General features: G+C 36.1%; 1 protein-coding gene across 5 annotated transcripts in view; it reads left to right on the forward strand.

Moving 5' to 3' along the window:
• Window positions 1-15,019, forward strand: part of GALK2 (galactokinase 2) — a 130,201-nt gene that overhangs the window by 14,464 nt on the left and 100,718 nt on the right. For all 5 annotated transcript variants that reach the window (XM_077881050.1, XM_077881053.1, XM_077881051.1 and 2 more), the window contains exons 2-3: window positions 2,956-3,044; window positions 5,628-5,751. In XM_077881050.1, the coding sequence (XP_077737176.1) occupies window positions 2,956-3,044; window positions 5,628-5,751 (213 nt within the window). The remainder of the gene's footprint in view (window positions 1-2,955; window positions 3,045-5,627; window positions 5,752-15,019) is intronic.

Consider the following 15,019-nt stretch of genomic DNA (forward strand, 5'->3'; position numbering starts at 1 on the left):
CCTATGGGTTAAAAGCCAGATTCCTTAATAGGCCCTTTAAGACCTGGAGCTTGATTACCACAAGCCTCCTCCTCTGATGTATTTAAATCCTAATTATAATTTTCTGAATACAGTATGTTGGGTCTTTTCATTCCATTTGCCTAGAATACATCACTTCATCCCACTTGTCTGACATCATCCTTTAAAATTCAACTATTATTGTTTCTTGGGGAGCCTTCTCTAACTTATCCTCCCCCTTCTGGATTTATTTTACCACCTTCTACAGTAGGGATGAAATAGCTTTTCTCTGTGCTCCCAAAGGACTGTGTTTGTCTGGCTTATCACTCTATTGTCTCTATATTGTACTTTTTAGTTTAGCTATCTTTCTTTTCTGCCAGATCTTTCCTAGAGGCCAGGGGCTGTTATTAATTTCTAAGAGTACTTAGAAAAGCACTAGTAAATGCTTCTTTAAAAACAAAAAAAAATTTTTTTAAGTAGGGCTTGAACTCGACCTTGAGATCAGGAGTCAGATGTTTAACCCACTGAGCCACCCAGGCACGCCTTAAAATTTTTTTAGTTATTTTGGAATAATTTCACGTGCATAAAAGTCAAATATAGTAAAAAAAATTACCATATACTCTTATCCCAGATTCTCCAAGTGGTAACATTTTACCTTACTTGCTTTATAATTTTTTGTTTAATATATGCATACGTTCTTCTCACATATATAATATATATTATAAATTATTATTTGTAACGAATATATTATTTATAATAACTATATTATATAGTTATTGTATATTTAATTATATATTATATTATCATTAATATATGAGAATTTACTGATGTGTTCTTTATGATTTAATATATGATGAATATTTGTGAATATTCCATGCGTTCTTAAGTTATATACCCCATTATCAGAGTATGATGTTAAATATATGTACATATTCATAATCTACTTGATCAATTTTGTTGTTTGAGTCATTCTTTCTTTTGTCCATCTGATCTGTTATTATACTGAGAATGGTATTTTTTAAGTCTCTTATTGTTAGTATATTCCTGTTTGTATTTCCTTACATTCCTTATAATTTTTGCCTTATTAAAATGGTTGTAGTTTCATTTGGAGGCATTTCTTAAACTATTGCCTTCATTTTGAAGCCCTCAGCATTAAGAATTTTCCTTGTATGCTCTTTGGCTTACATTCTATGATGTTTGATATCAAGATTACTACCTCTGTTTTCTTATTGTTTCCTAAGCTCTGCCAACCAGATTATCTTTTTTGAGAATTTGAATCAATGGGCACAGAGATCTAATCAGATACTATGGGACATTGGAGCCATTAAATCTTGTAGAGTTGAGGTTACAGTGTCATGAAAACGGAGGTATGGAGGAACAGAAACTAAGATGCTAACAGGCAACTGAAATGTGAACAGCATTGAGCAAAGAGAAGTAGAGATGGTGTCTTTGGAGGGATGATGGAATTAGACATGAAAAGAGAACCAAAGACACTAATATAAGCAGTTTCTGACGGCTGTCTGATTCTTTAGAGGCCATCTTGAATAACTTCCAAAGATATTCAACATCTCTTTCTATTATTATAATAAATTTCCTTTTTCCTTGAGCTGGTTTTGGTGTGATTTTCTATTTCTTACAATGAATTCATCTTTAAGATCAATTAATGAGTCTTGAATATAGTAAGCTTTTATAGATATTTATTGTCCTGGTGTTATTATTCAGATACACTATGATGTGGGATGATAATCAATGAGACATATTCATTCATAGAAGTGCTTTGAGATTACTTAATGGTATAAAATTATTAAATCTATTATAAGACTTTTGGATCTAGAGGAGGCCTATAAGGAATATTTAGTCATATTCTCTATAATTTCACAGAAGAGAGGCCAAGGGAAAATGATTTGCCCCACTGGAATTAGAACTGTGGTCTCCTGATATCCAGTCTAGTTTTCATTTGACTACTTGTACTGAGTTGCATAGTGACTCCTCACCCCCAATCCATTCACGTCCATCTGGAACCTCAGAATGTGACCTTATTTGGATTAGCATCTTTATATAATTATTTTATCAAGTTAAGATGAGATCATAGTGAATGAAGGTGGGCTCTAATTTGCTAAGACTGGTGTCCTTATAAAAAGGAAAAACAGAGACACAGATAGAGACACACAGGGAATTCTATGTGGTGACAGAGGCAAAATTTGGAGTGATGCAGTTGTAATCCAAGGAATGCCAAGGATGGATGGCTATTACCAGAAAGTAGAAAGAGGCAAGGAGGGATTCTCCCTTACAGGTTTTAAAGGTGCATGGCTCTGCTAACACTCTGGTTTTGGACTTCTAGCCTCTAGAACAGTGAGACAATAAATTTTTATTCTTTTAAACTACCCAGTTTGTAGTATTATGGTAGCCCTAGGAAACTGAAACACTACCCCATAGTCTTTCTTTTAGTATAGAGATCCTTCTCTGAATATCATTAAGAATTCTGGGATCCCTGGGTGGTGCAGCGGTTTGGCGCCTGCCTTTGGCTCAGGGCGCGATCCTGGAGACCTGGGATCGAATCCCATGTCAGGCTCCCGGTGCATGGAGCCTGCTTCTGTCTCTGCCTCTTTTCTCTCTCTCTCTCTCTCTCTCTCTCTCTGTGACTATCATAAAAAAAAAAAAAAAAAAAAAAAAGATTTCTACAGAAAGTTATATTCTTTGTACTTGAGGGAAATAGTTTTTCCTGTTGAATACATTAGTCTTTTTTACTCTTCTGTGTTCTTAGCTATACACTTGTGGCACTTAGGGAATTATCGTATTGTCGTATCCTAGGATTTTCAAAGAAGTATGTCAGTAAAAGAATTTTGCTTTTCTTTTTAGAGATAATTAATGGTGGTAGACATATGAAATGTGTGTATGTATATTTTATGGATTTTTCTGTGATACAGATATTGTGATGTATTGTACTCTTGCTTTCAGATTGCTGAAGCTAAAGGAGATGTTTAACTCTAAGTTTGGATCCATTCCCAAGTTTTATGTTCGAGCACCAGGAAGAGTCAACATAATAGGTATTTTAGAAGTTCCTTCTCTTGACTCCTAACTCTTGGAAATGAACAAGGGGTAGTGGAAGGGGAAGTGGGCGGGCGGATGGGGTGACTGGGTGATGGGCACTGGTGGGGGCACTTGATGGGATGAACACTGGGTGTTATATCTTGGCAAATCGAAGTCCAATAAAAAAATAAACAAAAAACAACAATAAAAAACAAACAAAAAAAAGAAGTTCCTTTTCTAATTTTTTTTCCTCCTTTGGTAAGATTGAAATTTTTGTTAAAATCCTGTTTTTTTTTTCTTAATTTTTCCCAGGAGAACTGAGAAGAGTATTTCATATAGTAAGATAAGCTTTTGTATTAGGGAACACACTATGTTTTCTTCTATCCCAATGCATGTTATTAATGTTAATTTTTTCCACTTATTTAAAAAATTTGTTGAAACCTGGTTATTGATATTGTTTTCATGGGCAGCCCAGGTGGCTCAGCGGTTTAGCGCTGTCTTCAGCCCAGGGCCTGATCCTGGAGACCCAGGATCAAGTTCCACATCGGGCTCCCTGCATGGAGCCTGCTTCTCCCTCTGCCTGTGTCTCTGTCTCTCTCTCTCTCTCTGTGTGTCTCTCATGAATAAATAAATATAATATTTAAAAAAAAGATATTGTTTTCATGAAAGATGAAAAGATTTTTTTTGTGCTGCAGGTTAAATTTTTAGATTGTGGTGAATACTCTTGGTGGTTTTACATTTATTCATTGGATTGGAAGAATACTGGGAAGCCCTTTTAAAAGTGTAGTGACATGTTGGGAGCACCTGGGTGGCTCAATCGGTTAAGTGTCTGCCGTTGGCTTAGGTCATGATCTTAGGGCCCTGGGATCAGAGGCCTGAGTCAGCTCCCTGCTTGTCAGGGAGTCTGTTTCTGCCTCTGCCTCTGTCCCTTCCCCTCCCCTCGTCCATCCCCCATCCACCCAGGATGGGTAGGAAATATCAGAAAGGGAGACAGAACATAAAGACTCCTAACTCTGGGAAGTGAACTAGGGGTGGTGGAAGGGGAGGAGGGCGGGGGGTCGGGGTGAATGGATGATGGGCACTGAGGGGGACACTTGATGGGATGAGCACTGGGTGTTATTCTGTATGTTGGCAAATTGAACACCAATAAAAAATAAATTTATTATTAAAAAAATTTTCTGTAATTGAAAATGTAAGCATACAAAAAAATAGTTGGAGTAATATAATGAACTCCCATGTAACTGATATCTAGCTTCAATTATTATTAACTCAGGCGACTTATTTTACTTTGAGGCAAATAATGGGGGCTTTTTTTTTTTTTTTTTTTAAAGGGATGTTTGAGCATGGTTAAATGAAGGAGGGAGGGGGAATGGAGTAAAGCCAGTGGAGAGAGAGATTGTAGATAACTGAGAAGGGAGGAACTAATGGAGCAGATTTCCTGAAGGCAAGAGGGGCTGGTATCTAGGGCATCAGAAGAGGGCAGCTTTGACTCTTTTAGCAGCAGGCAAAGAAAGAAAAGGATGCAGTTTCATGTAGATAAATGTATAACTTTCTCCTTGTGAAACCACTGTTTTATATCCCTGTCTTTTTGAAGGAAGTTTGTGAGAATGACAGCTTTGAAAACTACTTCTCCGTCATTGTCAATCCATAAAAAAGAACCCAACTCTTTATCATTTCATTTTATTTTTATCTTTTTTTGAAAGATTTATTTATTCATGAGACACACACACACACACACAGAGAGAGAGAGAGAGAGAGAGAGAGAGAGAGAGGCAGAGACACAGGCAGAGGGAGAAGCAGGCTCCATGCAGGGAGCCTGACATGGGACTCCCAGTGGGAGGCCTGCTTCTCCCTCTGCCTATGTCTTTGTCTCTCTCTGAATAAATAAATAAAATCTTAAAAAAAAAATTGGTTAGGCATTTAGTTATGCCACAAATTTGAATAAAGCAAAGTCCTCAACTTAGTGAGCATGTTGGCTAATAAGGAAGGATGAGGTAATGTAAGGCAGAGTGTGCTAAAGGCTTCAATTGTTCATATTTTAAAAAATTACTTCTTTATTTATTCATGAGAGACACAGAGAGAAAGAAGCAGATACACAAGCAGAGAGAATAGCAGGCTTCAGGCAGGGAGCCTAATGTGGGATTCGATCGGGGGACTCCAGGTTCACGCCCTGGGCCGAAGGCAGACGTTCAACCGCTGAGCCACCCAGGAGTCCCTTCAATTGTTCATATTTAACAAAGTAATAGGAAAGAGCAACAGAGAAATGAGATAGTAGTTTTTTTGATACTCCATATAACTAGTCACAAAACAAGATGTTTGAAGATGATTACTATGAATTATAAAGTAGAAAGAAACTTGTGAAGATTTAAAGGAATCTAAAAGTTAACAGAAACTAATAAATAATATACTTATTCTAGCAGATGTTTCAGGCTAGAATGTCTGGGAGGAAAAGAGAACTGAATCATTTCCAGTGCATAGTATTTTTATTTTCTGTTAAAACCTGACTTGTGGTCAAATTTTTCTTGTATATCAGCCTACTTTGAGTTTCTCTTATTTCTTATGCTGCAATATTAAAAATTCTTTCTCTTTTTTTTTTCTAGGAGAACATATAGATTATTGTGGGTACTCTGTTCTTCCTATGGCTATAGAACAAGATATGTTAATAGCTGTGGAGCCTGTGAAAACACAAACTCTTCAACTAGCAAATACAAATCCCTTGTACACGTGAGTATTTAGGATTGATACTATGTGTAATGGGGTGTGTGTGTATGTGTGTGTATTCATATCCAAATGAACTCTTTAGAAGAAATCAAATTTGTAATAAATCATTGAATTTATTGAAAATTTACATCTTAAAAAAAAAAGAAAATCTATATCTTACTTCCCAAAAGAGTCTAAGGCTTCTCTTTCATATTTTTCATTTGCTCATTCATTTGAGAAACATTTCCTGTAGACTTACTATGTGTATGGCATTGTTTTAGATACTGGGCCATACAAAACTTAAAATAACCCTGTCCTTTCCCCGAAGGTATTCATTATCTGTGTAGGTAGCTGTCTTCAGCCAAATCAGTGGTGGTGCCTTTCTGGTATTACTGGGGCACCCTCTAATTCTCTCGTCATAACATTTTATCACATTATATTATGATTACCTGCTTACTTGCCTGTATTCTCCCAGTAGATCATAAACTCTGTGACATCAGGTACTGTTGTGTCTCCAGTGCTGTAGGCTCAGTGTCAAACTTCAGGTCTTGTGCATAGTATACATAAGTTTCTAGTGCATATGTTTTATCAAGTTAGGGACATACTTTGTATTTCCTGTTGTTTTTGAGTTCTTAGTTTGCTGAGATTAAAAGAAATTTGTTAATGGGTATTGAATTTTATTAAATCTCTATTCAGTATTAAATAATGGTTTAAAAAAAGTACTATGAATTACACAGATGGGTTTTCTTTCTTTTTTAAGATTTTATTTATTTATTCATGAGAGGCAGAGACACAGGCAGAGGAAGAAACAGGCTCCCTGTAGGGAGCCTGATGCAGGACTCCATCCCAGGACCCCAGGATCATGCCCCGAACCAAAGGCAGATGCTCAACCACTGAGCCACCCAAGTGCCCCTGATAGGTTTTCTAATGTTGAGCTATTTTTGCATTCCCGGATATGTCCTACTTGCTTATAGTATAGTTTGATGGACTTGATTTGCTAATTACAAAAAAAGATTTAGGAATATGTTTGGCACCTTGTATTTTTGGCTTATTATTCATTGGCTAGTTTGCTTACAGTAATACTAGTTCATTCAGTGAATATTTTTTGTGTGCCATTAATAAGGCACAATACAGGTTGTGCAAAATACAGAAATTTCTGACTTTTATGTCCTAGCCTCAGCAATCAGACAACAAAAAGAAATAAAAGGCATTCAAATTGGCAAAGAGGAAGTCAAACTCTCCCTCTTCCCAGATGACATGATACTATACATAGAAAACCCAAAAGACTCCATCCCAAGATTGCTAGAACTCATAGAGCAATTCGGCAGTGTGGCAGGATACAAAATCAATGCCCAGAAGTCAGTGGCATTTCTATACACTAACAATGAGACTGAAGAAAGAGAAATTAAGGAGTCAATCCCATTTACAATTGCACCCAAAAGCATAAGATACCTAGGAATAAACCTAACCAAAGATGTAAAGGATCTATACCCTAAAAACTACAGAACACTTCTGAAAGAAATTGAGGAAGACACAAAGAGATGGAAAAATATTCCATGCTCATGGATTGGCAGAATTAATATTGTGAAAATGTCAATGTTACCCAGGGCAATTTACACGTTTAATGCAATCCCTGTCAAAATACCATGGACTTTCTTCAGAGAGTTGGAACAAATTATTTTAAGATTTGTGTGGAATCAGAAAAGACCCCGAATAGCCAGGGGAATATTAAAAAAGAAAACCATAGCTGGGGGCATCACAATGCCGGATTTCAGGTTGTACTACAAAGCTGTGGTCATCAAGACAGTGTGGTACTGGCACAAAAACAGACACATAGATCAGTGGAACAGAATAGAGACCCCAGAAGTGGACCCTGAACTTTATGGTCAACTAATATTCGATAAAGGAGGAAAGACTATCCACTGGAAAAAAGTCTCTCCAATAAATAGTGTTGGGAAAATTGGACATCCACATGTTGAATTCTTTAAAGAAAACTTTAAATTGCCTCAAACACAATTTTGTGTCATTATTTGTAAACATTTAAAACTGTCTGCATAATAATTTGTTGTATTGATTTACTCAAATTTACTTAACCATTCCCACCATCATAAATATATGGTTTCAGTTTCATTTTTTCTACAAAAGCAGAGCCTGAGACAGACCTGAATGAAAGTAGAGTATTTGGAATATGATCCCAGGTATGGAACTCAAACAACATGGAGAATGATTTAGGGAGGCAGAGATGATTCCTAAGGTAGGTAGTCCTTGCTGTAGGTAAGGGGCTTCATTCTACCAGCACTCCTAGGAAGTATGCAGCATGCCTCCCAGAATTGTCCATATGTTGTGCAACACTCATTGCATGGAGGTACCATAATTTATCTATTCACCATTGATGGGCATTTAGATAGCTTTTGGCTATTATGAACAATGCTGTTGTGGATATTTGTATACAAATCTATGTGTGGACATGTATTTCATTTTCTTGGGTAACTATCTGGGACTATCTAGTTCACCTTTTTAAGAACTTGCCTAACTGTTTTCCAAAGTGGTTGTACCATGTTTCATTCCTACTACTAATGTTCCATTTGCTCTACATTTTTGCTAACATGTCTTTTTAAAATTTTGGTCACTCTCATAAGTGTGTAGTATTACCACATTGTGTTTTTTATTTTTAATTTTAATTTCTGTAATGATGTTGAACATCTTTTCATGTACTTGTCACCTAGATATCTTATTTGTTGAAGGGCGTATTCAAATCTTTTGCCCATTTTTAAGCAGGATTTTCATTTACTATTGACCTGTAAGATTTTCTTTTATACTGTAGCTACAAGTCTTTTGTCAGATTAATATTTTATAAATATTTTCATCCAGTCTGTGACTTGGATTTTCATTTTCTTTACTATGTCTTTTGAAGAATAATAGTTTTTAACTTTGATGAAGTATAATTTATTCATTTTTTTCATGATTTATATAGTTTTAAAAAAGATTTAATTAATTTATTTGATATATAGGGAGAGAGAGAGAGAGAGAGAATGAGTGGAAAGGGAGGGACAGAGGGAGAGGGAGAAGCAGACTCTCCACTGAGCAGGGAGCCTAACTTGGGGTTCTATCTCAGGGACCTGGGATCATGGCATAAGCCAAAGGCCAATGCTTAACTGATTGAGCCACCCAGGTGCTCCTCATGGTTTGTAGTTTTTGGCTGTTTTTAAGCACCCTTTGCCAAACCCAAGGCACTAAAAGTTTTTCTAGTGTTTTCTTCTAGAAATTTTATGATTTTAGCACTTATATTTAGGTCTATGATCCACCTTGAATTAATATTTGTATGTAGCATGAGATAAGGGTTGAGGTTTATTTTTTTGCATATGGCTATCCAATTGTTTCCCACCATTTATTGGAAAGATTATCATTTCCCATTGAATTATCTTGGCAACCTTTGTTGAAAAGCAGGTGACAATAAATGTATGGATCTGTTTCTGGACTCTATTCTGTTTATTGTTGCATTTGTCTATCTTTTTTTAAAGATTTGTTTATTTATTTGAAAGAGAGAGAGAGAGAGAGCATGCACACATGCATAAACAAGGGGAGGGACAGAGGGAGAGGGAGGGAATCTCAAGGAGACTTCCCACTGAGCATGGAGCTCCACTCTGGGCTCGTTGTCATGACCCTGAGATCATGACTGAGCCAAAATCAAGAGTCAGATGCTTAACTGACTGAGCCATCCAGGTGCCCCATATATTTGTCTGTCTTTATGCCAATATCACATTATCTGAAAACCATAGCTTTAAAAAAATTTTTTTTTGACTACGGTTGATATACAATGTTACATTAGTTTCAGGTGTACAACATAGTGATCCAACTTCTTTATACCTTCTGTTATGCTCATAAATATGGCTACCATCTGTCACCATACAATACTATTACAATATCATGAATATATTCCCTATGCTGTGCCTTTTATTCTGGTGACTTATTCATTCCATAACTGGAAACCTGAATCTCCCCCTCTTTTTCATCCATTTTGCTCATCCCCTCACTCCCTTCTGGCAACCATCAGTTTATTCTCTGTTTTTAGATCTGGTTCTGCTTTTTGTTATTTATTCATTTGCTTTGTTTTTTAGATCACACATATAAGTGAAATCATATGGCATTTGTCTTTCTTAGTCTGACTTATTTCACTTTTCATAATACCTTCTATGTCCATCCACATTGTCACAAATGACAAGATCTCATCCATTTTACGGCTGAGTAATATTTCATTATATATATGTACTACATTTTCCTTATCCATTGATCTATTGTTGGACACTTAGGTTGCTTCCATATCTTGGCTATTATAAATAGTGCTGCAATAAACATAGGGAAGCATATATCTTTTTGAATTAGTGTTTTCATTTTCTTTGAGTAAATACTTAGTAGTGGAATTACTGCATTGTATGATGTTTCTTATTTTTTAAAGGATTTTATTTATTCATTTGAGAGAGTGTGAGAGAGAGCATGAGCTGAGGGAGGGGCAGAGAGAGAGGAAGAAGCAGACTCCCCGCTGAGCAGAGAGCCCAACACAGTGCTTGATTCCAGAACCTGAGATCATGACCTGAGCCAAAAGCAGACAACCATCTGAGCCACGCAGGTGCCCCACCTTGTATGATGTTTCTATGTTTAATTTTTTGAGGGACCTCCATATTGTTTTCCCCAGTGGCTGTATCGATCTATACTCCCACCAACAATGCATGAGGGTTCCTTTTTCTCCATGTCCTGTCCTTTTGATCCTAGCCATTCTGATAGGTGTGAGATAATATCTCCTTGGGTTTTGATTTGCATTTGCCTGATGATTAGTGATGTTGAGCATCTTTTTGTGTGTCTGTTGGCCATCTGTGTATCTATTCAGATCCTCTCCTCATTTTATAATTGGATTGTTTGGGTTTTTTGATATGAGTTGTATAATTTCTTTGTATAGTTTGGTTATTAACCTTTATTAGATATATCATTTGCAAATATCTTCTTCCATTCAGTAGGTTGCCTTTTTATTTTGCTGATGGTTTTTTTTTATTTTGATATAGTCCCAGTAGTTTATTTTTGTTATAATAAAAAATAAACTTGCCTGAGGAGACCTATCTTGAAAAATGTTGCTACTACTGATGTCAGAAATTATTGCCTGTGTTCTCTTATGGATTTTATGGTTTCAGATCTCACATTTAGCCATTTTGAGTTTGTTTTTATGCACAGTTTTAGAAGTGGGTCCAGTTTCATTCTTTTGCATGTAGTTATCCAGTTTTCCAGCACCATTCATTGATGAGACTGTCTTTTCCCCATGGTATAGTCTTATCTCATTTGTTATAGATTAATTGACAATATATGTGTGGGTTTAATTCTGGGCTCTGTATTCTCTTCCCTTGATCTAGGTGTCTGTTTTTGTGCCAGTACCATACTGTTTTGATTACTATAGCTTTGTAGTATATATTGAAATCTGGAATTGTGATACCTCTACTTTTGTTATTCTTTCTCAAGATCACTTTTGGTATTTGGGATCTTTTGTCCTGTACAAATTTTAGGATTATTTTTTCTAGTTCTGTGAAAAATGCTTCTGGTACTTTGATAGGGTTTGCATTGAATTTGTAGATTGTTTTGGATAATATGGACATTTTATCAATATTAATTCTTCCAATCCATGAACATAGAATATCTCTCCATATGTTTGTGTTGTCTTCAGTTTCTTTCATCAGAGGTTTATAGTGCAGAGTACAGGTCTTTCATCACCCTGGTTAAGTTTATTTCTAGGTATTTTATTCTTTTCAGTGCAATTGTAAATGAAATTGTTTTCTTACTTTCCCTTTCTGCTATTTTGTTATTAGTGTGTAGAAATGTTACCAATTTCTGGGCATTAATTTTGTATCCTGCAACTTTACTGAATTCATTTATTACTTTGAATAGTTTTTTTTTTTTGATGGAGTCTTTAGGGTTTTCTGTTTATAGCATCATGTCATCTGCACATAGTGACAGATTAACTTCTTCCCTACCCATATTGTGCCTCATTTCTTTTTCTTGTCTGAAAGCTGTGACTAGGACTTTCAGCACTATGTTTAATAAAAGTAGGGACAGTGGACATCTTGTCTTGTTTCTGATCTTAGAGGAAGAGCTCTCAGTTTTTCACCATTGAGTATGGTGTTAGCTGTGAGTTTTTCATCCATAGCCTTTATGATATTGAGGTATATTCCCTCTAAACCCACTTTGTTGAGAGCTTTTATCACAAACAGATGTTGAATTTTGTCAAATGCTATTTCTGCGTCTATTGAGTTGATCATATGATTTTTATCCTTCAGTTTGTGGATGCTATGATGTTGACTTGCGAATATTGAACCATCCTGCATCCCCAGAATAAATCCCACTTGATTGTGGTGAATGATCCTTTTAATGTATTGGTTAATGTGGTTTGCTAATTGAAAATTGTAGCTTTATAAGAAGTCCTGGAATCAGGTGTAAGACATATCTAACATTGTTTATCTTTCTCAAATTAATTCTGGCTATTCTAGATCTTTTGCATTTCCTTATTAATTTAATTTAATTTAATTTAATTAAAAATATTTTATTTATTTATTTGAGACAGAGAGAGAGAATGAGCCAGGGGATGGGGAAGAGGGAAAGGGAGAGGCAGATTCCACGCTGAACAGCAAGCCTGATGTGAGGCTCGATCCCAGGATCCTGAGATCCTGGGATCATGACCTGAGTTGGAGGCAGATGTCCAACCAACTGAGCCATCCATTAATAAGCCCCCCTTATTAATTTTGGAATTAGCTATTCAACTTCTATGAAAGAGCACACTGAGATTTTATTGGAGTTATACTGAGTGTAGAGATCAATTTGGGAAAAACTGACATCTTAATAGTATTTACTCCAATCTATGAGTGTGATATATCTGTCCATTTATTTAGGTCTTCTTCAATTTTTCTCAGAAATACCTTGTTGCTGTAAGGGTATATATCTTGTACATTTTACCTTAAACTTTTCTCTAAGTGTTTATTTTTAAAAGGATTTTATTTATTTATTTGAGATAGAGTGAGAGAAAGCAAGCATGATCTTGGGTGGGGGTGGGGCAGAGGGAGAGGGAGAAACAGACTCCTTGCTGAGTGGAGAGCCCAATATGGGGCTTGATTCCAGGACTCTGGGATCATGACCTGAGCCAAAGGCAGACACTTAACTGACTGAGCCACCCAGGCACCCCTAAGTTTTTTTTTTTTTTATGATACTATTATTGTAAATGGTCTAGCCCAGTGTCTGGCACACACAAGGTAGACATTGGGCAGAACAAGTCAATCACTGAATAAAATGTGTAGGTGGAAATAATCAATCTAGTAAATCGTAACTGTTCATTTTTAGGACTTTTTCCCTAGCATTCTGCAACATGGATGCAAGAGTGGAGAAAGCAGATGGGTGATACAAGTTAGGAATTGATGGGAAAATGTGTGCCTGTTTTTGAATCTTAGGAAATGGTTGGGCAGAGAGGCAAGACATGGATGCTAGAAAGAACAGACATGAAATAACTAGTCAAAGAGAAGTCTTTTCTATGACAGATTTAAGCTATGTTTCTAATTCTGTAGGAACTGGCACTTTTCAGCTTTTTCTTTGATATTTCTCATGTAGCTTCCTGCATCTATAACAAATTTTCTCCTCTTCTTCTTTCAGTATATCACCAGCCCTGACTCCTTCCTGGTTTTCTTTTCTTTGTGGTGACTTTCAAGATTTTGCTTAACTAGAAACAGAATCTGATCAGTTTTGCTAACATAATTTTATCTGCTTTCCAAATTATGTGACTTCTTGTTGACTGTGAGCAATATATTTTAACTTCTGTGGCTGACAGTAAAATGCTTGTGAGCTGGAGACATACTGTGTGTGTTCTTGGAGAGTCACTCAATCTCTCTGAGCTCCCAAGAAGGCCTCACCTCTCCACTCTAATATGCTGATTATAAAGTTGATGCCCTCTTGATCTCATATCCCATTCCATATTATACACCATCGTGTGACAATAGTGTGTGATTATGATTTGTGTTCATGTTTCAGCTAGATTGCAAATGCTTAGAAGATAAGCCCCTTGCCTTTTGCCTTTATATTCCTATGAATGCCTTGCATACTTAAATATTTTTTTAGAAGATGATGTGTCCATGTTATTCTTTTTTAAGATTTTATTTATTTATTCATGAGAGAGACACACACACACAGAGTGAGAGAGAGAGAGAGAGAGAGAGGCAGAGACACAGGCAGAGGGAGAAGCAGGCTTCATGCAGGGAGCCTGGTGTGGGACTCAATCCTGGGACTCCAGGATCATGCCCTGGGTGGAAGGCAGGTACTAAACTGCTGAGCCACCCAGGGATCCTGATGTGTCCATGTTACTGAATTAAGATAATGCATGGAGGGTACCTACTACAGGGTCTGGCGCATAGTGGGTGTTTAGTAAACTAGGTCGAAAGCATGTTCAGTCAATATAGGGAATGTTTCTTATTTCCTCACTTTTTAAATGACTCCCTCCTCCTCCATTTCATGTTATTTTGTCCTTTAGCTGATATAGAAGCCTATTTATCTATTTTTAATTTTGAGATAATTTTTGACTTACAAAGAAGTCACAAAATAATATAAAGAATTCCTACATATCAACTGATATGTTCTCAGTGCATGATATCAAGGAGGCACATGATGTCCCTTATTGGTGGTGTTAATTTTAATCATTTGGTTAAGGTGGTGTCTGTCAGATTTTTTGTCATAAGACAAAGAACTTTTGTCTTGCAAAGTATTTTTCCCTTTTCAATAAGTATCTGATGGGGAAATACTTTGAATCTATGTAAATATTTTGTTTCTTATCAAATTTTTACTCCCTAACTTTAGCATCCATTGATAATTCTTTCCTGACACAATTATCATGGAGTTTACCAAATAGTGATTTTTTAAATTTCTGTCATTTCTACTTCATCTATTATTTGGCATTTTACTCTAAGGAAGAGATTTTCCTTCTCCTTCATTTAGCTAGTTATTCATTTGTTAATTTGTATCAGTATAGAGTCATGGACTCTTATTCAATGAATTATGATACATTAGAATCACCATTACTTGTTTTGTTTTTTTCTGTCTTCTTCTTAAACTGTGCAGATGGTAAAATTTGATGGATGGCAGAGAGTATGGGGAGAGAAGTCTTTGAGTACCGTTACAGTTAGAGGTATGCCAAGCAGCAAACCCCAAGGATAAGCATTTAGTGATTTACATCAACATAATAAGGACCATCATGAAATTAAAAATGTTGTAGATTATG

This window comes from Canis aureus, chromosome 32, assembly GCF_053574225.1.
Source record: "Canis aureus isolate CA01 chromosome 32, VMU_Caureus_v.1.0, whole genome shotgun sequence".
NCBI lineage: Eukaryota > Metazoa > Chordata > Mammalia > Carnivora > Canidae > Canis > Canis aureus.